The sequence below is a fragment of the Apiospora hydei genome, assembly GCF_038363865.1.
Source record: "Apiospora hydei strain CBS 114990 chromosome Unknown utg000004l_segment0_segment0, whole genome shotgun sequence".
Classification (NCBI taxonomy): domain Eukaryota; kingdom Fungi; phylum Ascomycota; class Sordariomycetes; order Amphisphaeriales; family Apiosporaceae; genus Apiospora; species Apiospora hydei.
This window is the reverse complement of record NW_027117363.1, coordinates 7,790,450-7,814,451: the sequence shown is the minus strand read 5'-3', so window position 1 is coordinate 7,814,451 and position 24,002 is coordinate 7,790,450. Positions and strand designations below refer to the sequence as shown.

Sequence of the window (24,002 nt, the reverse complement as noted above, 5' to 3'; positions counted from 1 at the left end):
GACGGCATAGCAGACCTATAAACAAGATATAAGAACATGCCCTCATTGTTGCCAGCACTTCCTTTTCTATCCTTTTTCAAATAGCCTAGGCTTCGTATGTGTAGTACTCCAGAATACGCTATGAATCCCAGTATCATCGCATCCGTGTCCATGTACAGGCACTAACAAATAAACACTTTGAGTGAAGAAGGTTCACTTAGAGCGAGGTCCTAAGGAAGAAGGAAGGTTCTCTCTTGAAACGAATGCCACCGGGGTGCTCAAGCTACGGCAACTGCAATCCAGTACCCCGTAATCTGTACAGTATCGTCATATAATTCTTCCGGAGCAATACCTCAGATGCAGATGCATAGTATAGCTGTGCTATAAGCGATCCAATTTTCTTATTATAAAAAAATATTTGATTGGTAGGTTTATGCTAGCTCAGATCAGATCTTGCTATTTGGGGAGGCCCCTAGAATGCAGCAATTTTTATATTGCTTGAGGAGCTACATGTGTCACTTGTAGTTCCGCCAATTTACCGATTAGTCTGCCTACAGGCGTGCACAAACTAGCAATGACTGGTGCTGGACAACAACATTAGAAAGTGAAAGGGCTCGCCTACTCTGCAAGTGCTGCCTGGCTGAGTCAGTCAAACAGTGGATGACTGCCGTGAGAATCTGTTACGTTGCTTCCTCTTGAATACATCCTAGAGTAGGTAGGTAGGTAAGTAATGGATTTGACGAGTAATTAATAGTCCCCCAGCTACTAATTGTGTAGGTAGGTATGTAGCTGGTGGTTGCACATTTAATGGCCTCAAAAGTTAGGGCAGGCAGCCATCCAGACGGTCTATCTGGTAACTCCGTAACTCCAGCCTTTTAGGTATTGGGTATGCCCTGTCCTTGCCGTGGTTATGGGCACCTCTTTATGGAGGGGAGAGACCAGAGGCAGCTAGAGAAAAGCGCCTGTGCTTGCTTCACCTTCCAAACTCCAGGGTCAGGTGGGTAGGACAGCGGTCATTGATTGACTGATTGACTGATTGACCGAGTGAAGTCAGTCCCTAGCGGACGGTGGGCCTATTGATACTAGGTGCTACTTCATCCATGCAAGTGCCTACGCACCCACGCTCTTACTTGCTCCAGCCGTGTGTCTGATATTTGCATCCCGCCTTACCACCACGCTGCCCACCTTGGACTTCTGTTATTCAACCTTCACTCTCGCTGTGCTCACCACCGCCCATTACCACTCTCCTTTTGTCGGCCTTTCCCACGAAGCCCTCGCCTTCCCGCCGATCTAGAGGGCCGTTGAAAGCACGCCTGGCACCACCACCAGCAGCATCTAAACAAGCAGTGAATCGCTTCAACCGCCGCACCCACATACTTTGTTCCCCACCATTTACACGCCCACACACACACCGAAGTTTCTAGAGCTGCGTTCGCAGCTCGCCGCCAAAACGTCGTCTTCAAAGAAAAGGAAGATTTCCACGCGGCAATCAGCCAAAGGCGACATTTTGCAAATACGACATAGCTCACCAGACATTCCCATCCAGTCGTGCGAAATCGAGATCGACCCCGACCCGAGCCTGTCCTTCACCTCGACGACACCAATACCTCCCACAGGCAGCCGCTCACCCGCCTACATCCGCAACGACTCGGTGCCGCCCGCCTCGAGCCTTCCTGCCCATCTGCAAACCACTTACTCGGACTACGCTTCGTCGGCCGCCAGCTCGCCCTCTGGTGCATACGCCGACCTGAGCATCAACAGCGACCGCGGAGGGGACAGTCCTCTAGGTGTCGAACCAACCTCGGCAGGCACGACAGGGCATCTGGATCCTCGTGGGTCGTCGCCCTTTGCAGTCAAACCCAGCCACCATCGGGCTATCATGGGCGGTGCTGCTGACTATCCTGCCGACCGAGCTTCATCACCATTAAAGCGCAGGGCTTCCAGCATGGATCCGGAGGCAGACGCGCCACAGACGGGAGGGGACCAAGACGTTGAGATGGCTCACGCAGACACACACAACGGACCTGAGGAGTCGTCGCAATCTCAGGCACCCACCCAGCAAGACAAAAACACAGCGGCCGAGGCCAATGGGTCACAGGAGCAAGGCGTTCCATCCATCACAATGACCGAAGGTATGTTGAAGCGAGCGTGCGAGCGTGAGCAGGTTCTCCATGTCTGGATCTAACATTGTTCTTGTGCAGCCCCTCAGCCACCTCAATCTATAGAAGGTCATATAAAATCCATCCGCGCCTTTTGTGAAGAGATGGCTACGAGACCTCTAGAAAATGGTGAGCAAGGATACATCGTGTCCAAAAAATGGGTTACATCAGTTATTGGCGATGAACGACATGCCAAACATGGAGAGGTTGCCGCCATGGATGCAAGCAACGTCAGTCCAGTAGACAACTCGGATATCATATGGGAAACCATTGAAGATCCGACAGTGGGCAAGGCGGCCGATGTTATGAAGAGGGTTTTTGTCCGATTAAAGCCTGGACTTAGCATTACCGAGCACTTCGAGATATTCCCTCTGCTGCGTGGGAACTCGTGATGCAATGGCCTGGACTTGCTTCTGGGCAGATTCCCATCGTCAGAACTGCTCGAAACACTTCGGACAACGAGTTCCAGCCCAATATCCAGTTTGAGGTCCATCCACCAGTCTTCACTGTCCACCGCTTGTGGTCTGAATGCAGCCCAAAGCCCGTCAATCGAGTTTTGAAGGCCGAACCCATGCCTCTGCCGGTGAAGCTAGCACGCAGTAGCACATGCACCTGGAAGGCTTTCTTGGCGCAGGCGAAGAACGTCACGGACATCCCGCTCAAAGACCGTGTCCAGGTATGGAGCGTACCTCGAAAATTGGCAGCGGGCGCGCCAGATGCTACTGCAGCCCCTACACCCCCTGCATCGCCCAGTGACATCGCCGATCCTCAAAACCCACAGGACTCATGGGCTACTCTTCTGGTATCAGTTGACAAGTTTCTCGAGTTGGAAGACAAGAGCGACCGTCTCAAGATTGATTTCCGCGATGTCACTATCGATCAAAACTACAATGGGCATATGGATCTTGCGAAGCTAGGCTTAAACAGTGACCAGACCATTGTTATCGACGAGCACATCGAGGGGCAACTGTACACGAACAATTACTCTCCCAAATTAGCGTCGGTTCCTACGAAGTCCTCGGCTGCGCGCAGCAGTTCGACCAGTCTTGCTGTAAACCGCAACGCCAGGAGCGGACGCACAAGCCCGGCCCCGACCGCAGGGCCAGTGACACGGGGACGGGCACAGAAGTCTGGTAGGACTATTGGGTGTACCGGTCTGTCCAATCTTGGCAACACATGCTACATGAACTCTGCTCTGCAGTGTGTACGAAGCGTCGAGGAATTAACAAAGTATTTCTTGTCTCGCGAGTGGGAAAAGGAGATTAACCGTGACAACGTCTTGGCACACAATGGCGATGTGGCAGCTGCATATGCGCATCTGCTACACGATATATACAAAGAACCACCACCAAACTCCGTTACGCCCAGGCAATTCAAGAACACGCTTGGCCGGTATGCCCCGGCCTTCTCCGGCTATGGTCAACAGGATTCCCAAGAATTCCTTGGATTCCTGCTGGATGGTTTGCAAGAAGATCTCAGCCGGATCAAGAAAAAGCCATACATTGAGAAGCCTGACTCTACGGACGAAATGGTCAATGATCCTGCTGCCATCAGGGAAATGGCGGAGAAGGTGTGGGACATCACAAAGAAGCGCGATGACTCTGTCATTGCTGATCTGTTCACCGGTCTGTACAAATCGACATTGGTCTGCCCTGAATGTCAAAAAGTCAGCATCACCTTTGACCCGTTCAACAACTTGACTCTCCCCCTGCCCCTTGAGAATAAGTGGTCGCACGTTATCAAATACTTTCCTCTGAACGACAGGCCAGTCAAAATCCGCGTCGAGCTCGATAAGGCGTCCTCGATCCAGATGTTGAAGCAGTTTGTTTCAGACCGGACGGGCGTCCCTCCGGAACGTCTTCACGGCGCGGAGGAATGGAAGGGGAAGTTCTACAAGCAGTATGCCAATGGTGCAGGTGTTCATGAAGAGATCACCCACAATGACAATGCTTGGATTTTTGAACTGGAAGCACCGCCAACTAATTGGAACTCCGCAGACAGCCAAGCGCTGGAGGGCTCTGCCAAGGGCAGACGCTCTATGGTAGAAGAAGCTGAATCGCCTGGCACAAAGGTGCTTGAAAACATGATGGTGCCTGTCATACATCGGCGGCCGTATAACTCGCGGTCATCATACGGATACCACAAATGGTCATTTGCTTGCGTTCCCCATTTTATCACCGTCACGCCAGAAGAGGTCAGCTGCTTGAACACACTCACGCTCACGCTACGTACGTATACTAACTTCCTCGTTATAGGCCCGCAATGAGGATATCATTCGCCGTAAAATCCTTCAGAAAGTGGCAACATTCTCGGATCACAAAATCTTTACTGAGACGCAAGAAGAAGTCGATACTTCTGACAACACAGAACCTGAAATGGTGACTATGAACGGGGTCGAAGCTGATCCCAGTATTGAGACCAAGTCCCAGGCCTCTAAAGTCAAGGTCACAGCACAGTCTGTTGAAGGCGAAGATGATATGGTCGATGTCACTATGCAGGACGCTGGTGCTGCCACCCCTGAGTATGCCCTTCCCGCCACCAACGCTCAAGTCACATACAGGATGCAAGAACTGACAGATTCTCTGTAGGGCGCCCTCTGGCTACCGGTTCAACAGCACCCCACCACCGTGGGTGGACGTCGAGAAGTACTTGCAGCCTGAGTTGCAGAACATGTTCGACCTTAGCTATTGGACAGAGGGTGGACAATTGCTTGCCAATGGCATGAACGCGGTCTCGGAAGACAAGGACTACCCCAAGCTGTCGTCAAGAATGGTTGACCCAGCCCTGGAAGATGCACCTGACAATGCCACAAATGGCACGGCGTCGAACGAAGATAGCAGTTCCGATGAGCTATCGCGCCCAAACCTTTCCAACCATCAGACACGCATGGCCGAGGAGAGCGAGGAAGATGACCAGTCTCCTGTTGTTAAGGTACGCCCAGGACCAACACCTAATTCGGGGCATTACGGCATCTTTGGAAGCCTGCGCAAGAAACGCAGATTGCTAACATATAACCAGGTCGCTCACCGACCTAAACCCGTGGTTAAAGGCCCAGGAGGACGTAAGAATAAGAAGCAGCCCCGTCAGAAGTATGGCAAAGGCGGCAAAGGAAAGTTTGGCAAGAAGATGTCGAAAGAGGCGCAGTGGAAGCAGCAGCAGCAACAAGAAGCTGAGGTAGCGCCTCAGACGCCCCCAGAGATGCCTGACTCTGAAGCCGAAGCCGGCACACTTATTCGCCTTAGGGAGGGAATCGTTGTCGACTGGAGTGAGGATGCTTACAATGCTCTCTTCAACGAGGCACACGCTACTTGGGATCAATGCACCGAGATGCCAGACCCTGCGTTAGAGCGGGCGCGGACAGCTAGGGAACGCCGACGCAAGCATGGAATCACACTGGACAACTGCTTGGACGAGTTTGAGCGTCAAGAGGTCCTGTCAGAGAATGACATGTGGTATTGTCCCCGGTGCAAGAAGCATCAACGCGCCACCAAGAAATTCGACCTCTGGAAGACACCTGACATTCTAGTGGTTCACTTGAAACGCTTTAGCTCCAGCGGATATAGGAGAGACAAGCTGGATGTCTTTGTTGACTTCCCGCTTGAGGGCCTTGACCTTACCCGTCGTGTCCAGAACCTGGAAGATGGCAAAGACGAGATCTACGACCTGATCGGAGTAGACGATCACTGGGGAGGACTTGGAGGAGGCCACTACACCGCACGAGCCCGAAACTTCGTGGACGGGCAGTGGTACTCTTACAATGGTATGTATTCCAAGTGTCTCAGGTTATTGTCATGTTTACTAATACATCCGGTGAACAGATTCCTCTGTGAGCAAGACCTCCCCTGATAAGATTGTTGAGTCGTCTGCCTATCTCCTGTTCTATCGCCGCCGTTCCGAGGAACCTCTCGGGGGCCACGGTTCAAGGAGATTATCGAAAACCTGGATCACCCCGCTGCGGGAGAGGATATGGATGAATCGGGGGAAGGGCGGCGTCTCGGCGAGGGCTCCTCCCCAACTGGGTCGCCGAGCGCCTTCCAGGAGCAAGAAGCCGCAGCTACTCCCCAGCGCCGTCTAGGAACTGGTGGTAAAGGCGGCCTAGCCAACGGCACACAAAGTGACGATGACCTTCCTTCCTTATCAAAGATCAACTTCGACAGCCAGGGAGTCCAGCCAAGCATCGAGGATGAAGGCATTGATGTAACAGACAAGCCCACACATACGTCAATGGCTTCGGACTGGAACTTTGACTCGTTACTCACTGCCGAGAACATGAAACCAGGCCACGACAGTGGCGTGCCAGGTAGTCCGGCCGAATCAATCGCGACCAATGAGGCTCAACACGAGTCTTCCGGCGATGAACAGCTCCACAGTTCTCGCAACACCTTCAGCCCCGAGACCGACATGGATATCCCAGGTGCCAGTCACTATGAGCTCGGGCCGTCTACGGAAGGCGAGCCACCAGCTTACACCGAGCTGCCGCCACCGGATTCCCGCGCAGAGCTTAATCGGGAGGACATGGACCGCATCTGGGACGATAAGCAGAATGTACTGAATGTCCCGGCGCCAGGCGATCAACACTCGGAAGAGGCTGCGGAGATTCACCTCGACGAGGAGGACAGGAACAAGATGGACTAGGTATCCAATTCTGCCACTGCCACTTCCAGAACTGTGACCCCTAGTGGTCGGTGGGGGAATTAGCCCACCCCTATCCGCTATCTGTGGGCGACATTCACCATAGCCTGGAAGTGTACCGGGGCCATCTGGCGGCTGTGCCTCGGATTACCGGGTACTTTGAGCGCCCCGTCGCAAATCAAGACGGGCAAAGGATTCCACCGTTCAGTGATAACCCATAGAAGATGATTAGCGGGCCCGATAGAAGAAAAGGGGTGATGAGTCATGAAAAGAAAACGGGCAGGCAAGCAGAGGCTGGCAGCATTACGTTTGATGTTTACGAAAGCATGTTTAGAGCTAGATGAGCGATGAACGGGTCCTTGCATGGTGTCACGGACGAGAAGAAGAAATGAACTAGACAGCTGGTTATACCATGAGGTTACGGTTTACATGTCCAAAGTAGCGACCACTAAAGGAACAAACGCTGGCCGAAGATGCTTATTGCTCTAGACGGTGTGTATATAAGGGGCTGTTGTCTACCGGGTTCATTACCATACAGTGCTATAGGGAAAGGCTTTTGCCATACCAGGCAAGGGTTCTCAAGGTGTTCTTCTGAGATATTGTTCAGCAATCAACTGTATCCTCAGCGATCTGCATTTGTGTTGCGTGCCATGCTGTTGCTTGTGAAGTCGTGTGGGAGATTCGAATACCAGATGGGCGAGGCTAGCCAATGCTGGGCACTGTAATGGACAACGCTTGACCACCAAGGCGCCATAGCTACGCCCGAGGAGCACTGCAACTTGCGTGCGAAGGCTGGGAGAGTCGGTTTCTGATTCGCTCTCCCTTTGCCAAGACCGAAAGCTGAAAATGCTTGGCTTGGGTGGCTTCCATCGCTGAACCAGCTGAAGCAGAAGGCGCGCCTACATCTTACGACTGGACGGATTTGAATAGAACGTACCGCCACGAAAATGAAAAACAAGATGACACGCTATGGTTATAGACTGTCCTCATCTTGCCTTCTTTCGGTCGAATATTCTTTGAACTAAGAAGCTTTGTGGTGTCTCCCTATCACCGCACTTCAAGATGGCAACGAATGCCACCGTCGATGCGGACAACTTCGCCAACAACGCCTTTACCAACTTAGCACCTCTGCTCACCCTTTTTGGCGATGAAGTCACCAAACAGTTCCTCGCCACTTCCATGGGCATCCCCGATGCCGTCATGCTCGGTATAGCTCCGATTGGGATCATGACGGTTATCGTATCGGCTATTCGCGTTGGGGGTCGCGCTTCATGAAGTCGGTCATTGGAAGGTGTGTACCTGATTATATTAACCCTCTTTCTACTTACTTAGTACCATTAGGGCCCGAGACTCCCCACGACGAGGAGAAAGAAGTTCTCTCCTCCACTTCGGCCAACGTTCGTGAGATATGGACTGGGAATCGAGTTGTCAGACAGACTGGGGCATCGAAATCAACGGCATTCGTGTTTGATCCGAATTGGGTTGCCCACCTCGACGCCTCTGGTCAGACCTGGGATCTACAGTCACTAAACAAACACTTCGAAGAACGACGCAACTTGCCAGACCCCCTAATAGCACCCGATCCAAAACTACGCGGCCGTGCTGACAGCGTATCACCAAGTATCACTCTCAACGTGCGAGGCGCTATCCCAGATACACGGCTAGTAATTGTATTTGGGATCATTGGCCTTTTGCTCCAGGCTTTAGTAATCGCGATGATCGCGGTTGCTACATATAAATGGAAATTGCCGAGAAGTGGGAAAGTCGTCGCCAGTTACGGGTATCCTATATGGGTTTCCGGCACAATTGCTACCAACCTGGGCATCAGCATTTGCGGATGGGCCATAGGAAACAGTACGCGGAGGATCACCTTCAAGCCTTGCACAGCACGCCACAATCCAGCCAGCATCGTTATACTCCAGGAAGCTATGGTCGAGCAAAACTTTCCACCATACGCCATCAAACTCGTTGAACCGAGCACTGGCTACATACTTCCGAGACGTTGGTCCCCTTCAGGTCGAGCTCAATACATTATAGTCGGGCTCGGGGCTGTCCTTGCTCTAGGCGGGTTTGTGTGCCAGAATTTCGGGACCAGAGAATTGCACTTTTCTGCCGGTATTGCACAGCTCGTGCTGACACTTGTCATGACCATCCTGAGAGCCTGGCTTCGGTTGAATATTGGAGATCCGCCCAACGACACCCAAGAGCTTCGGCGTGGCTATGAGGCTTGCAGTCTCGCAACCATGCTCACGGGATACGAATGTCACATGCCCGTTATAGGATTCAAGCGGGACTATAGAAAGGACAGAGGCCTTAGGGTGATTTGGGATTCCTGGAATGAGCTCTCGGATGTTCGTTGCTTGTTGGAACAACGGAGGAAGGGAGGCCACCATCAGCACCCACAGGTCATCTCGCGTATTCTCCGGCTCCACGCCGAGTTAGTCTACCACGAAGCCGACGTGTTAGAAACGACCGAGATGGCAGAGAACTGTTATAACGCAATGAAGAGTGTTATACAAACTGTCTTTCGCTGCGACAGCGATACAGCCCGATCAAAGATTCAGATGCTGAACCCCTTAACCTACATGATGCTCTCTTCATGTAACGCTACCAAGACGACGGATATGAGATCCATCAATGCAATTCATTTGCCCGACCGCACCGTAGACGACCAGGAAATAATCCAATTCCTGCGATCCATCATCGGCCTCACCCGTTACGCCTGTACAGCAACGAGAGACCGTCCACATTCGAAGATTAGGATATTAGGGTACTGCGCCGAGGGCGATGAACCCTTGTACGCCAAGCTTCTCCAGGCCTGGCTGGTGTCGCAACCTGTCTACGGAATGAGTCTCTCGCCACCCCCGGCCGGGTGCGCATTTTGTGCCTCACGGGGATTACAGTGAATTGGTGTCTGGATTACCGTTTAGTTGGCAGTTCCAGCCACAGACAGAAGGGATGCCTTTGCACCCACGACCACGATGGCACGATGCAATGACAGTTATGTAAGTCTCACTCGAATTTCGGAGGAGCGCATATCTCACCATCACATCGTGCTCTTGTCTATCCGTCGATTTCCTAACGAACAGCCTCTAGGCGCGATCCACCACGTGTACCAGACTATGAATTAGTTGCGGTGGTCTATCCTCTTAAGACCACAGATATGCATATTTCGACCACTAAACTAGATCCAGACCGTGTCCGGAAAGCTTTGACGGAACATGTCGTGTTAGAGCTAATGTCGTCGTTCTTCCTTGCCGTCGTCACGCAGTTCGAAAAGGAAGCCATCGAGTTTATGAGGGGCGACCAGCTCACAGAGTGCGATACCTTGGTCAACATACTGGTGGAACACGGCGTCTGTCCCACGGTTGGGGATGCGCGAGTCGCCGTGGTCCCGGCCCTGGTCAGCCGCGGTATGCTGTTCTACTGGCCTCGGGAATACAGGGCCGAAACGGGCGATGACCAGAGTCCATGGGACGATCGAGAGGTGTGGTTGAATTCGCCGCTTCGGGCATTTCTGACAGGCAGCCAACTCGAGAAGAGGATGCTGGGCACGCAAACGCCCACAAGCCAAGGTTTGTCGACTCATGCTGCTAGCTAACAACTTGCGTCTTGGTTCGACCACAGACGCTTAGCCCTGCACGAAGAGAAAAGGGACTGGCTGGTCTGAGGGCTCTGTAACATTGTTGCTTAGTATAGAAGTATGTATGCAATATGCCTGACTGACTCATCAAGGGATCATCAGCGGATGCAGGCCAACAGGAGCTGACTAAATCTTGAACCACTTTCACACGCCCGGGGCTCGACCGATCGGTTCATTCATATTGGAGTCGATAGCGATATTGAAGATACGCCACGAGGTTGACTCAGTTCAAGAAGAAATCCATGCTGCTGGCGTCATCCCGTGCCTGAAACCTTCTTTTTTCTGTCTCGTGCCCCTGATTCCCATACCAAATACGGGGAGCCACATACGCGGCTATCACACGTGGCACGTTCGTTGGACGACCGAGCTGAACGGCAGGCTACGCGTTTACTTCCCGATGCAGAGCTAGAGCTGCCGGAGCGGCCGATGATGAGATGGGACGAACGAATCATCTGCCCTCGCTGGGAAATACGGGTCTATTTACAGTCTTGCTATGGGATAGGGCTGACTGGATAGGGTCAGATTAGGTTCGTTCTCCAAGAAAAGAAGCCAGCCAGGCTACGACGCAACATTGACCCGGATAGGGTAGTATGTAGATAATAGCATTGAGTTCTTGCTCGAGTTCTGGTTTGCTTTCGACGATGAGGGGGTGTCCAGGTGGTGCGTGCCGTCGTAACTGGAAGAGGCGACTGACTGTTGAGCACGCATGGGTAGGGGCATTCTTTCGACAAACGGTGCTTTCGCTGCTCAATCATGAAGTGTGCTGCTCTCTGTATGAGCATGAAGCCCCCCTCTTTCCGAGTAATGCCATGATGTCGGATGCCGGGGCGGATGGACGTCTCGCGGTCTCAAGATGGAATGCACGTGAGTTGTTTTAAGCTTATTCCAATCGTCTATTTGCCAGCCTGTGGAATTGCGGAGCGCAAGATGGACATATATCTGGCAGGTCTAACCCGACCCGGATCGACGATAGTTATGTAGTATTGGTGCCGCGCCGTTTGTTTGGTGACAGAGATTTGCTGGACTGGGGAGCGCTCCCTATCTTTTGGAGCGCAAGCACGAGCACGAGTCAGTCGAGGGGCATGGCATGGCATGGCATGGCCCATGGGCCCGAGAGGAAGAGAGAGGGAGTGTCGCAAGCAGCAGGGTCCCGCCAGGGTGGACGTGGGGTGGAGAGGTCGGATGTGCCGCCGAGGTAATACCTGGCTCTAATGCTCAACGTGATACTCCACGCTTTCCTTCAGTCGAGCCGGGTCGGAAAGGTGAAATGAAGCCCTACAGGGGCCTACCGACAGCTTCTGGCAGGCCTTTGCTGGTAGACACTCGCCACATCTTGCTATCGGTATGTCGCGACCAGTTGACCCATGCCCCCATCGGCTACCATGTACCCGTTTGTTGCGTTACTGACTGCCCGGCGCCTCAGAGTTGTGTTAGCGAGGCTGGTGACCGCCTATCAGCGCCGGATAGCATGGGCAACGAATCTGAGATGCGGAGAGCATCGATCTGGCCAAGTGTCCCGGTAATTTCGCACACGCTCCACTTGCAGCGTCGCGAACGCAACGCTCTTTCGCGGTCGGTGGCGTGTTTGTTCACTGTCTGTTCCCAACCCAATTGAGCCAAGGCCGGAAGCGGAAGAGCAACAATTGGCAGCATGGGCGTTGACGTCGTTGCAGATTTCACATATCAGATAGGTAGGACAGAGAACTGACAGCCCGACTACCCGCCACCCGCGCAAAAGGTGCCACCCCTTTTGAAGTGAGGTAAGCTCAAGCATCTTCATGGGTCCTCTTACACCATCCTGCGTCTTTCCATGACACAACCGGGCTGACTAGTCGATCTTACACCGGATGTGGAAGCTTTCTAGAAAGCGTCGAGAATCTGACCCCACCGCATCCCGGGTCTGGGGTGGTTCGGCGTGACGAGGCCTGCATCGGCGAAGCTGCCCAATCCAGATCCCGCCCGGTTGAGCCCTTGCGTGGGCGACGATCAACGGTTATCGTCCCATGTGATGAGCCAACGCCAGCCCCCCGGCGGGTCACACATGGTCGCAAGCCGGAGAGACGAGGACCCATGTTGAGTGGTACGCCCTGAGATTAGCAGCGCTCCAGCAGCACTCCAGCAGCGCCCCAGCAGCAGGCAGTCGACAAACCAACCTATCGCATCAGCCCGCTCGCGTTTCGACCAAGACGGAACAACAGGAAAAATGACCGCGAATAAGCATTCTGACGGACGGGACGAATCAGTCATGATACCACACCCAAGTTGCCAACGCCACATGCTTCTTTCTTATCTAAGCACCATGTCTGTATGAAACCCCCAATTTGTTGATATGCATCTGGAAAAATATGACATTAGTGAACACTGTCGTCATCAGTCAAGTAGCAGCAGCAGCAGCAGCAGCAGCAGAAGAAGAAAAATTGGTGGAATGTCGCGATAAGAACACGTCTCCCACTACTGCTGCTGCTGCTGCTGCTTGCCAGGCGCGCATCGTGGCATTCGGTTGCGTAAGCGATCAGTAAGCACAGCGACAAGTCGGGCACCGCTGGGGTCGCGGAATCGAGCCTGAGCGAGCATCACGCATCACCAGGGGCGACCGCACACTTTGGTCGCGAAAAACCGTATGATTGCCTCCTGGATACGCAAGGCCAAAGAAAGAAGCACCCCCCGGGATCCTGCATCGGAGGTCAGAGGTGCACACGGTGCCGAGGTTTTTCTTTCCTTTCTTCTTACTCTATTTGTTTCCTTCCTTGACCGATTGTTGTGGATCTCGAGTCTTCATTTCCAGTTCCAACTGGCGTCACCCGTCCCAGCCGTGCCTCAACTCAACCCCCCGGCTGTCCGTAACCCAGATTGAGAAGGTCGTACATGTATATAGGCAGGTATGCATCCATATACATAGCAATAGTGTAACAAGCCGGTTTAGCAGGGTGACGGTAACAGCAGTAGTAGTAATCGTTGCAACGGCATGGCCGAAAGCGAACAGGACTATTGGCTTGCAAGCAGCAAAGCAAAAACAGGCTACTGCTGCTGCAGGGTCTCTCTCGGTCGTTACGAGAGCCGGCTTGCGACATTCCGAAGAAAGCTGGAAAGGCGCGTCCGGTCGCTAGCCGGCAAGCCTCGAAAAAAACCTTGAGGGTTTAGTTTAGGGAGCCGCGCGCTGGCTACTTTTAGCACCTGCTAGACCAAGTAGGCCGGGGCTAGTGTTCGATGTTAAGGTTTTTCTTTTCTTCTTCTTTGCATGGTGTGCGCGCTTGCGTTTACATCTTACCTTAGGCAGTATCGGATTATTGTTACACTGCTTAGCTGCTTACGAGCTCACCGAGACGAAGAAGAAGAATAAGCAAGTGGAAAGAAGAAAAAGTACATGTTATTGATTTCCCCCTCTACCTACTGCATACTAAAAGCGTTCCCACAAAGATTCCCACCCAGAGGGTCGAACGGGACAGCTTCAGGTGAGATTGCGATAAGTTGAGTAACGTTGGACAAAGAAAACAATCGCTATAATGGGAAGGTGGTGATGCCAAGATATGCACGACAGCGTGGGTTTTTGACGCCGTTGTTTCGAATTGGGCTTTTACTCGTTGGCGAGAAGCCAAGGATGGAGTGGAGAGAGGCAAATGCAGATATCAAGATAACACAGAGTATATTGAATATACGGGTGCATTCATTGAGTGGCCTTACTGATGTCACGTACGGGCAATACAGGCTCAACTGTCGCTGCATCTCAGGTCTGTCGCTAACAATGTATGTGTGTAGTGGTTCCCCTTCAGGTACCCCCTATTGAGTATGATTATATATTGCTGTGCCGCGCGATAGATTGGCCAGGAGATGATTGAAGATGCTGATCATGACCACAACAAGCGATCCAAACGGCATATAATCATCGAAGACACAAAAAGGCAGCGACCGGGTTCTTGTTTGCTGCTTTTCCGTTTCCGTCTTGGAGGAGGCATTCTGCCGGCATGGCCTGGAGACGGTACTGCGTAGCAGCTACATTAACAAAGTGCCGAGCCCGCTAGCGATGCTCTCAACTATTGCCATTCTAGGGCCGGATTTGGCCAACGACCAGCAATAGACTGCATCACATTCATTGACTTTGCTTACTTGTTTCCCGCCTCATTCTGTCTTCTCCATCTTTATAAAGAGGTGAGCAGTATGCTGCCGACGACGGCCTCGACTCTATCAGACCCGTTAGCTGGGCGGCCCGAATGCATGCGACTGCTTCATCTCGCGAGAACCAGAGGGCATGCGATCGCGCAACGGGAGACAGAGAGGAAAGGACATCCTCTCGGAGTATATACCAGCAATTCCATACCTACATACCTAAGCATGCCACAACCCTCATGCGGCGGTAGCGCTGCCCAGGCCGTTCGTCCACAACGACGTCTTGTATGCAATGCGCGTACAACCGTGACACGAGCGCAAACAGCAAAACGGGGTTATGAGCGTTCTGATGCGGATCGGCGGCGCAGCGTCATTGGCCAGTCGGAGTAGGTGGGCGAGATGGGTGCTGCAAACCCGTCTTGTCCGCCCTGGCCCGCATGGCGCTTTAGGCTGGCTAGGCTGGCCTTGGCGCTGGACCTCTTGGCCGTGACGCGGTGACAGGTGAGCCGCCCATCTTTCGGCCATCTTTCTACGCGGCTTCTAGAAGGGGGCAGAAGCCGGTTAGGCTCAGTCCAGGGAAGTTTGGAAGTTTAGCAGCAGTCTTAGCTGCTTAGGGCGGTGCTACCAACCACCACCTGTACGTGTGCGACGGGGGTTCCACATGCACCCCTCATCCAACCCATTACTTGCAGCCAGTCAAACGTCGCGCCCTTTGTCTTTGCTGACTCTTCTCGAAGCTTGATTGCTGGCGATGGGAAATCCCTGAGTGGATGGAAGCCCCGACCAAATGCGCCCAACCGGGTACTTGTGCTACCGTACGTTTCCACCTTCCAGTGTGGTATGTCTCTGGCCTGCATTCATTCATACCTCATCATATGCATGTACCGATACTACTATTGCTGCTGCTGCTGCCGCTACTGATGGCGTTCAAACCAATGCTATCGCCACCAGGAGAAATAGGGCGACGGGACCCAAGGAATATTGTCAGTTATGAGAACCTTCTTCCCTGCACAGGTAAGCCCGCACGCAGAGTTTCGGAAATACCACAGGCTGGGTGTGTGCTGTGTGCTGCCGGCTGTGCGCGGTATCGCATTGGTTCAATGTTGTTTGGCACAAACAGTTGGCCGCGAATTGGCTCACGATACGGACCCATGGTTACTACGAGATAGAGCCCCTCATCGTCAGCTTGATATCATCAAATCCTCTAGTCGCAATAGCACACGCTTCACCATCGAGATGAGGCTTACATGTTGTTTCCGGAGAGGGATACGTGTAAAAAGGACCCGCAAGTCCTCTCCCCTACCTGCCTACCGCGCGAGAGTAGACCCAAACGGGGTTCGCGGTCGACACCTTACGTACTGCAGACGAGAGTCTATCTGTACCGGTCAAACTAAAAAAGAAGCAAGCCTGCGAGCCGCCCGTGCTTTGTTATCAATAGTCGTGCCACACATATAACACCCACAACTCTCAGCACAAGCACTGGGAGAGCAGATACTTGGGGGGATTATCGGTAGGAAGCAACAGCGGGCGAAGGAAGGACCAGAGGGCCCCAAATACTAGTAGACGGGGCGTATGTAATTGTACAGGAGGTATTAACGGATGGGGTGGATCGTCCAGCAAATGCCGGCCCTTGTACAATCCTTGCCTCTTTAGTAACGCCGATCGAGGTCTGGTCTGGTCCTTATCGAGCTTCACAGCAGTAGTATGCATTAAGTATGTACGTAGGCAGTTGATTTGACGGACAGCTCAGGTGTGTGTGTGTGTGTGCTGTGTCTATGTGTGTCTCTCTTCCGCTTGCGTTGCTCCAGCCCGTATCGGCCAGATACATACATGTATGGGTGTGTGTGTCAAATGATGCAGTAGTCAGTCAGTGGCGAGCCCTCTTTTGTCGAGTATACTATGTAGATCACTTGAGGATTTGACTAGTTTTGAAGATGTGCGAGCGGTTCGGAAGTAGCATTTGTCTTTGGCCTGCTGTAGTTGCAGAAGTAGTTAAGTAGTTCGCCTGCAGATCGCTTTGGTGACTCGGGTATTCATGAACGGGTACAGGATGGCGGGAAGGAATCCAAACAGAAGGGCGTTGAGATTGGTAAGAAACAGAAACACGATCATGGCACCTACGTCTTCGAAGAGGATCCTCTCTTGCAGTGCAACAAGCCAATATCTCGCATCTCTTGGATCGTGTTGCAGTTTCTGATCTTTGTTTGTTGGACGCTATGACAAGTCGCGGCATGTCCAGCCCAGCCAGGCAGCACCACTGCTTCAGTGCTTCAGTGCTTCAGTGCTACCCCCGACTATATGTACATTCCAGTTATGCAGTTATCAAGGGTAGGCGATGGTGTGTACTTTGGCCATGAACTGCTGCAGGTGTGTGGGAAACCTTGCTTGTTTGCTCTTAGCACTGCCCTTTCCCCATGCATTCCTTCGTCCATTGGGGCCATATTCTTCGGGTCTTGTCCCAATTCTTACCACATACATACATGCCTACCTCGATCGAGTATGCTACCTTGCCTCCTGCCCTTCTAACCTCCTGGGCCCCATTTTCTTAGAGAGATTGAGCGACAAAGAGAATGAAAGACATTGGACTCGGCTGCGCATCATAGCAAACAGCAAACCTCCTCGTCAAAGTCAATTGAGCAAGACGACGGCCGACCGCATCTCCCAATTTGTCACCTTTGCAGACCGGCGATTCTGCGTTGCAAGACAAGACGAGTGCCGACCGAGACACGACAGAGCGAGCAGAGAGAACAGACAGCAAGACAGCAAGAGAGCGAGATCCACCCACCCGCACCGCACGCACGATTGACTTGTGGTGGACAAGAACACCTCGACTGCAACAACATCGACAAAAAAAACAGGACCATACCCAGCATTTCCCCCTCCTCAATCCATTCGTTTAAATTTAGCAGACGGGCACCTTCGCTCCTTTATAGGTTGCTGGTCACATTGCGCTTGCACCGTCGCCCTGTTGTTCGTGCATGTTGTCCTAACCAGTCATCGACGGCCATTCCGTGCTGTCAGGCACTCGACCCGGCATCTTGCAATTGCTTGTATGTACTACTGGGATCCGGCGCAGTTTTAGATTGATCGGCTCTTTCCCTCTTTGCTGCCCACACCAACACACACACACTCACACACACACTACACCACAGACGCTACGGAGCCCAGCACTCACTCAGATGCGACCACGTCCAATCCGGGACTTACGAACGTACAAGTACTACTGCCACTGCACCACCACCATCATTCCAGTCTTTTTGCTAGAAACCCATTGAAACAACAGCATCAATTTCTCTTGCAGTGTAACCCTCGACTCGACTCGACACGGCTCGACTCGAACTCGAACTCGGTCGTCTTCTCTTCTCTACCTCATTTTTAGATTGCCCCCCCTTTCCCGCACACGCGACCTTCCACCGTACCCTACAGCGTAGCCACCCGTCGCGCGCGATATACTCCATGTCATCAATTTCTCGCACCGACTCGACATATCTTTGCCTGGCCTTCTGCGACTTTATATAACAACCGGCTCGTACCCGTCGACCGGCCCGAATCCGACTTTTGCCGCATGCGTGGCCGCCTCGTGCGCATGATTCACCCTCTCAGCTGTGCTGCAGAAGTGGTTACCAGCCTATCAAGGCAACGTCTTTTCCCGGGGTTGATTGAGGAGCCACAAGGCTGCCGCCTTCCTTCCGCATCTGGTCGCATTCGGACACGCCTATCAGAACCGAGAGGGATTACGCCGTCGCAACCAAGAGTTCAGGTGTCTCCAGTCGCAAGACTGGTGGCCGTCGCCATACCAATACCATCGCAATGGACAGTGCTACCTGTAATGTGATCTATGTTGATCGCAATGTGCGATGCGATACAGAGCTGGCCAATTCTTCCTCGGCGGAAGAAATTGGTACAGCATTGGGCGATTCCGGTGAATTACGCACCAACGTGCAGCTTATACTGTACGCATTTGGGAACGGTATGTCTGTCGCGCGCTTATATGATTCCTCAAGTGTTGGCGAATGTGGTTGCTAACTTGAGACCTCGCGCCTGTAGCACATGTGTGTTCCACCGGATCTGCCTGCATCTCGACCCTCTTCGAATTACACGATACCGCTATGCTCGAGTTGAAGCCCACGTTAGTACTTATAGATGTTCCGCATGATGAGCAAAGATTAGCATCCAATTCTTCCCGCGACCCGTCGCCATATTCGCAGGGGTCCGACAGAACCAGCCCGGACGAGTGTGTGGATAACGAGGCCTACGGACTCAGGCTGCTGGACCGAATCGTTTACGAAACCCATTCTAGGAACCTTTCGAAACTGGTTGTCCCTATCCCGGTCGTCACTTTTCCTTTGCTACAAAGTCCGCTACAGAGTCCGCCGGCGGAAGACCAGGAGAGTAGCCAAGCTTCCGAGCAACACACGGATTCCGACTATCTGGACCAATCACCGGACGAAGCTAGGCTACCGTCGAATCACACGATTCTGAGGACATGTTTAGACTCCGGTGCGATCGACATTATGGCTAGTCCACTGCATGCCAAAACTATGACGACACTCGAAGTACATGCCTATCGGGCCCGTAAAGAAGCTGCTAGAGAGCAACAAGCCCAACTTGAAATCACCAGGGGGCGTAAGAGGTCCTGGGTGGGTGTACATGACGACAAGGCTCCCTTCTCTTACCTGCGGGAGGCGATGGTGTCCGGCCTCATGACCGGCATCTGTAAATCTGGCGACGAAGACGTTCCTGGAATTGGCAATGTCAGAGTTTGTGTGTCTGCGGATAACCGGGCTGAAATAGCCCAAGCTATTGGAAAGTGGCACTTCTGCGCGCACGATTTCTCGGATGACCAGCTTCTCGTTGCCGCAAGTCTCATGTTCAAGCATGCATTTTCTATGCCTGAACTCGAACAGTGGCGATTACCAACCGGTGAGTTTTCGGAAAATCGCCATCCTCTTTCCTGTTGAACCTGCTCAGCTGATGCCTTCCCAGATCAATTAACAACGTTTCTCGTGGCGTGCCGGGCTGCGTACAATACGTTCGTGCCCTATCATAATTTTCGACACGCCGTCGACGTCCTGCAAGCTACTTTCAACTTCCTGGTCCGAATTGGCGCGCTGCCGCCGTACCCGCTCCAGTCTGGCGCTGATGTTACACCAACGCCGAGATCTCCTTTGGCCGCCCTGCTAAAGCCCTTTGAGGCATTGACGCTCTTGATCAGCGCCATTGGCCACGATGTCGGCCATCCGGGTGTCAACAACGGCTTTCTAGTCGTGCTCAATGCCCCGCTGGCTCAGCTCTATAACGATCGATCCGTTCTCGAGTCTTTCCACTGCGCTGCCTACTCGCAGATCCTGCGGAGGTATTGGCCTATGGCCTTTGAAAGTACCAAGATGCGGAGTCTGATGATCAGCTCCATTCTTGCCACAGACATGGGACTGCACTTTGACTATATGGCGAAACTCGGTAACCTTCAAGAGAGATTTGAGGAGACCCACTCGACTGACGGCTGGAATGGGCGTACGGTGGAAACCGAGACGGCCCTGCTATGCGCTCTTATCATCAAATGTGCAGATATAAGCAACGTTGTAAGTTCAAATCCCGATGAACAGCTCCCTCTCCCTCCGACGGGGTGTACTAAACCAATATGCCCAGGCACGGAAATATGACACTGCTTTGAAGTGGATGTACATCCTTTGCGACGAATTCTCGAGGCAAGCCTCCATGGAGAACCAAATTGGCATCGCTTCGTCCTTGATATCGGAACCTAAGAAGGATTTCCTCTCATTGGCTAAGGCCCAGCTTGGCTTCATGAATATGTTCGCCATTCCTCTGTTCCAGGGGGTCGCAGATCTATTACCGTCTATGCAGTATACCGTGGACGAACTGGAAGGCAATAAGACACTTTTCGAGACGGCCATCGAGGATCTACCTGAGATGGAAGAAGACAGGAAGAAGCGTTTGCAAGGAACGCTGTCGCCGCGGAGTATGAGCATCGCCATTGCGCCTCAAGACTCGAGAGACTCTTCATCGGGTAAGACACTGGGCCCTGCACACCACCCGAACGACCGCCACTCTGGGATGAGAGAATCAGATATCGTAGAGTACGAAGAACTCAACGGGATTTCGGGCCATTACCATTCTGCTGAGGATTTTGTCGCCGGCGATCCTTTCAGTCTGCATGACACCGAACACCACGTGGGGCGTCGCGGGAAGCAACGTTGTAGTGAAACCACCGAGGGTAGCAACTCTGTCCCGTATTCGTCGGGCGACTGGGCATCCCAAGCAACCAGTGCCACCACCGGGAAGATGCCGTTGTCGCCCAGTACTCAAGGTACTAGCATTATCAGCCAGGAATCACTGGAGCGCCCACCGGACGTTCAGGCCGCCAATATGGCATCATCTGACGGCAACTACCTCGCACCGCCCATGGCTTCAGAAGAGGACCTTTCCAATGGCAGTGGCGGTGCCAAGGATGATAAGTCTTTGAAAAAGAGACCAAGCAGATTCCGCATGAACGCGCTGAATCTCTTCCGCCGGAACAAGGGCAGCAACTCCCCATCACGTGGGGAATCAGGTGCAGGGGGTGAAGAGTGTATGGAACAGGATCTTAGCGATGAAAGAAGCGCCCAACATACAGCTGTTACACAGTACGATCTGCTCGTTCGAAATGTCGACAACACTGGTCGTCTAGGCGACGGATAGCCCACGACGAGGCTGACCGAGCAACGACATAGATGGATGCCAAACATGAACGACTGCTGCTACTGCGGTCCTGACATGGCTTCTTCCATGCGAGTTCTTATACTCCGCCACAGCGTCTGTTGCAGGCTTTATTGTGGCTTGCATACCATGTCGGACGTCGAGCAGCTGTAGACCACTGCGATACTGGCTCTGCAGTTGGGGGAATTTTATATTTTCGTGCCTTGGTGGAAATTCCAGCCAGGCGATTATGGCTTAACAGAGCTATTAGTATACTAGGGAGGAGTTTCTTCGTCCTAGTTAAGCGGATTTGCAACCTTGAAGACAGCGGCTATAGAACGGGCGGCCATATACCCCTGGGGCCTCCCGCCGCGAGCGGGTTTTGGGGTTGCGGTATTATTTGCGGTCGAGGGAACATCAGCTGGAGAACAGGACGTCGCCCTGTCAAGTACAAGAGGCTTTATGAAAGTACGAAAGTTATCCATGATGACCGATTATGACCACACCAAAATTTTTCTTCTTCTTCTTCTCCTCTTACTTGATTGCACTGTTCCACCATAGATAAAAGGAATACGCCATGTGGCATACATGACAAACCCAAGGTGCAAATCTTGGGCGTGTGAGCCCCTTGTTGATTGTCCTTTTGGTACAGGGCTTCTATGGAAGAGTTCCAACGCTTATAGGATAGCGCAATAACAAATAAGCCCAAGTCGACAATACTTGGCTAAAATTCTTAAACCCCCAATAGACGTTTCCATGTTGCCTTCCAATATTTCTGACCAATCTTGTTGCCCGCATCCCTGTTTATTCACGATATCACTGACGGAAAAGGCAATCATCGCACTGCCGTCTCTATCAATGACATCATACCTACTTGTGGGCAGCGTCGATAACGCTGGCAAGGTTAGGAGATCGGTTCTCTGTATAGAAACTTTTGGCTTAGCTTGGGGAAGGCAGGTAGCTATATGTAGCTACGATACAGTAGGGAACTAAAGGGGTTTTCTCGATATCAATATCGATACTAACTGAAATGCGCGATGACAGTCTTGATCCCACGCAGATAGATATTCATAAATGAGAGTGTCCAACGCTGGAACGTGGTCGGGGATGTACTTGAAATCTGACCAGATCACAAGGGATTCATCAGTCAATCACATACCGACCTGGCATTAGACTATACGAGTAAAAGGGCAAAGAAGGTAGTATAGAGCCCGTTGTATAGACAGACCAAAAATGGTATACGCTGTAACTCAGAACCGCGGTGCTTTTACCAGCGGCCCTCTCTGCCAAAAACCCAACCCTCGTTAATATACAAAGATCCTCCCCTTAAACCCCCTCCCCCTCCTAGGGGTGCTATCACGTAATACTTATAACGCCCACCTGGAAACCAGCTGGCAGAGTTGTAAAATACACAGTTTCTACTCCTCCGCTAGGGAGAAAACCTCCAATTGGTCCTATGCGATGAACGGTATCCTGGTAGGGGTACGTTTCTTGTATTCGGGGTAGTCCTCCTTGTACTTGTTCACCAGCCACAGTTCCTCCTCGCGTATACGGATGCTGAAGAAGCGCCAGAGCACGGCGGCGTAGCCGACGAAGCAGATGGGGTTGCCGAGGACAAGCTGCGTCCCGAGCCCCCACCAGAAGAAGGCGAAGTAGGCCGGGTGGCGGATGACGCTGTAGATGCCCGTGGTGACGAGCTCGTGGCCGTCGAGGCGCGTCTGGACGATGTGGTTGAAGCTGGACCCGGCCTGCAGCATGGCCGCGGTGCGGATGAACTGGCCCATGAAGGTCAGGATGAGCCCCAGGAGGAGCAGGATGGGACCCGTGTAGAGCGGCGCCCAGGCCCGGTTCGGCCAGAGCACGTTGGTCACGAGGCACTCGAGCATTGCCGACGAGTGGGCGATGGCGTAGTGCGGCCAGTTGGCCGTCAGCAGGAACGCCTTGACGCCGGCCTCCTTGGTGTTGCGCCGCGCCGTCGTCCAGAACTCGAGGAAGTGGAACAGGGCCAGCGCGCCAACGAAGAACGGGATGCGCCACAGGGCCGACGACGTCAGAGTCAAGATGGCGACGACTAGGGATAGGCAGAGCGACAGGGCGTTGCCGAGGCAGAAGGCGCGCACGGCGATGCCCTCGAGCGACTTCTTCCCGCCCGGGTGGTACTCGAGCCCCGGGGGCCGCGGCAGGGCGCTGAGAGGCAGAGTCGGGTTAGCACCTGGGTCTTTCTCGGCGGCGTTTTGGGTAGGGGGGTGATGCAGTTTGGTCTTGGAGGTGTCTATGACCATGTTGGGGTACTGGCGGGAGCTCCGGCGGACGTGGCGCTTGCCGAAGCTGGCGCTGATGGGCGTCATGGGCCCCTCGGCTGCCCAGTCTCCGAACGCGCTGCCGCTGGCCCAGCCCTTGGGGCTACTGTCATTGCCATTGCCGTTGACCTCGACCTTGATGTCCTTGGGCGGGAAACTGGACATCATGGGCGTGACAAAGTCTTCGGCCTCCTCCAGGTCGTGGGTCAACGACAGCGGTGGCGGCACCAGCGCATCTTGGACAGGCGCATCTTCCGCAGATGTATCTTCGTCGGAGATATCCTCCTCTGGCCTTGTCGGCTTGCCCGAAGACGGCGATGGTGGACCAGTGTCGGACATATCAGAATGTAACGTAGTTTCCAACGCGTCGGAAAGTGGTTATGTGTCACACAGAAGCCTCAAGAACAGTCACGGTGGCTGACGACTGAGGAAGAGGAATGCCTCGAGGGGACTCATAACATGGAAGGGCCATGCGAGAAGATGCCTGAA

The 24,002-nt window shown here is 53.0% G+C and overlaps 5 protein-coding genes across 5 annotated transcripts; 4 read left to right on the top strand and 1 right to left on the bottom strand.

Annotated features, from left to right (window-relative positions):
• Positions 1-1,405: 1,405 nt before the first annotated feature.
• Positions 1,406-6,773, top strand: PG997_004958 (ubiquitin specific peptidase 11; the record flags this gene model as incomplete). Its single annotated transcript, XM_066809273.1, has 7 exons — positions 1,406-2,111; positions 2,262-2,422; positions 2,482-4,332; positions 4,394-4,659; positions 4,727-5,069; positions 5,157-5,898; positions 6,037-6,773. The coding sequence occupies 7 exons, from the start codon at positions 1,406-1,408 to the stop codon at positions 6,771-6,773; spliced, it is 4,806 nt and encodes a 1,601-aa protein (XP_066672891.1).
• Positions 6,774-7,832: 1,059 nt separating this feature from the next.
• Positions 7,833-10,371, top strand: PG997_004957 (uncharacterized protein; the record flags this gene model as incomplete). Its single annotated transcript, XM_066809272.1, has 4 exons — positions 7,833-7,977; positions 8,112-9,642; positions 9,701-9,775; positions 9,867-10,371. 4 exons carry the CDS (start codon positions 7,833-7,835, stop codon positions 10,369-10,371), a joined length of 2,256 nt encoding a protein of 751 aa, XP_066672890.1.
• Positions 10,372-12,758: 2,387 nt separating this feature from the next.
• On the top strand, positions 12,759-13,267 carry PG997_004956 (uncharacterized protein; the record flags this gene model as incomplete). The annotated part of the gene is made up of 2 exons (XM_066809271.1): positions 12,759-12,917; positions 13,001-13,267. The coding sequence occupies 2 exons, from the start codon at positions 12,759-12,761 to the stop codon at positions 13,265-13,267; spliced, it is 426 nt and encodes a 141-aa protein (XP_066672889.1).
• A 5,060-nt stretch (positions 13,268-18,327) lies between these two features.
• On the top strand, positions 18,328-21,216 carry PG997_004955 (uncharacterized protein; the record flags this gene model as incomplete). The annotated part of the gene is made up of 4 exons (XM_066809270.1): positions 18,328-18,487; positions 18,565-19,440; positions 19,504-20,099; positions 20,167-21,216. The coding sequence occupies 4 exons, from the start codon at positions 18,328-18,330 to the stop codon at positions 21,214-21,216; spliced, it is 2,682 nt and encodes an 893-aa protein (XP_066672888.1).
• Positions 21,217-22,667: 1,451 nt separating this feature from the next.
• On the bottom strand, positions 22,668-23,852 carry PG997_004954 (protein-S-isoprenylcysteine carboxyl O-methyltransferase; the record flags this gene model as incomplete). The annotated part of the gene is made up of 1 exon (XM_066809269.1): positions 22,668-23,852. The coding sequence occupies one exon, from the start codon at positions 23,850-23,852 to the stop codon at positions 22,668-22,670; it is 1,185 nt and encodes a 394-aa protein (XP_066672887.1).
• Positions 23,853-24,002: the final 150 nt, after the last annotated feature.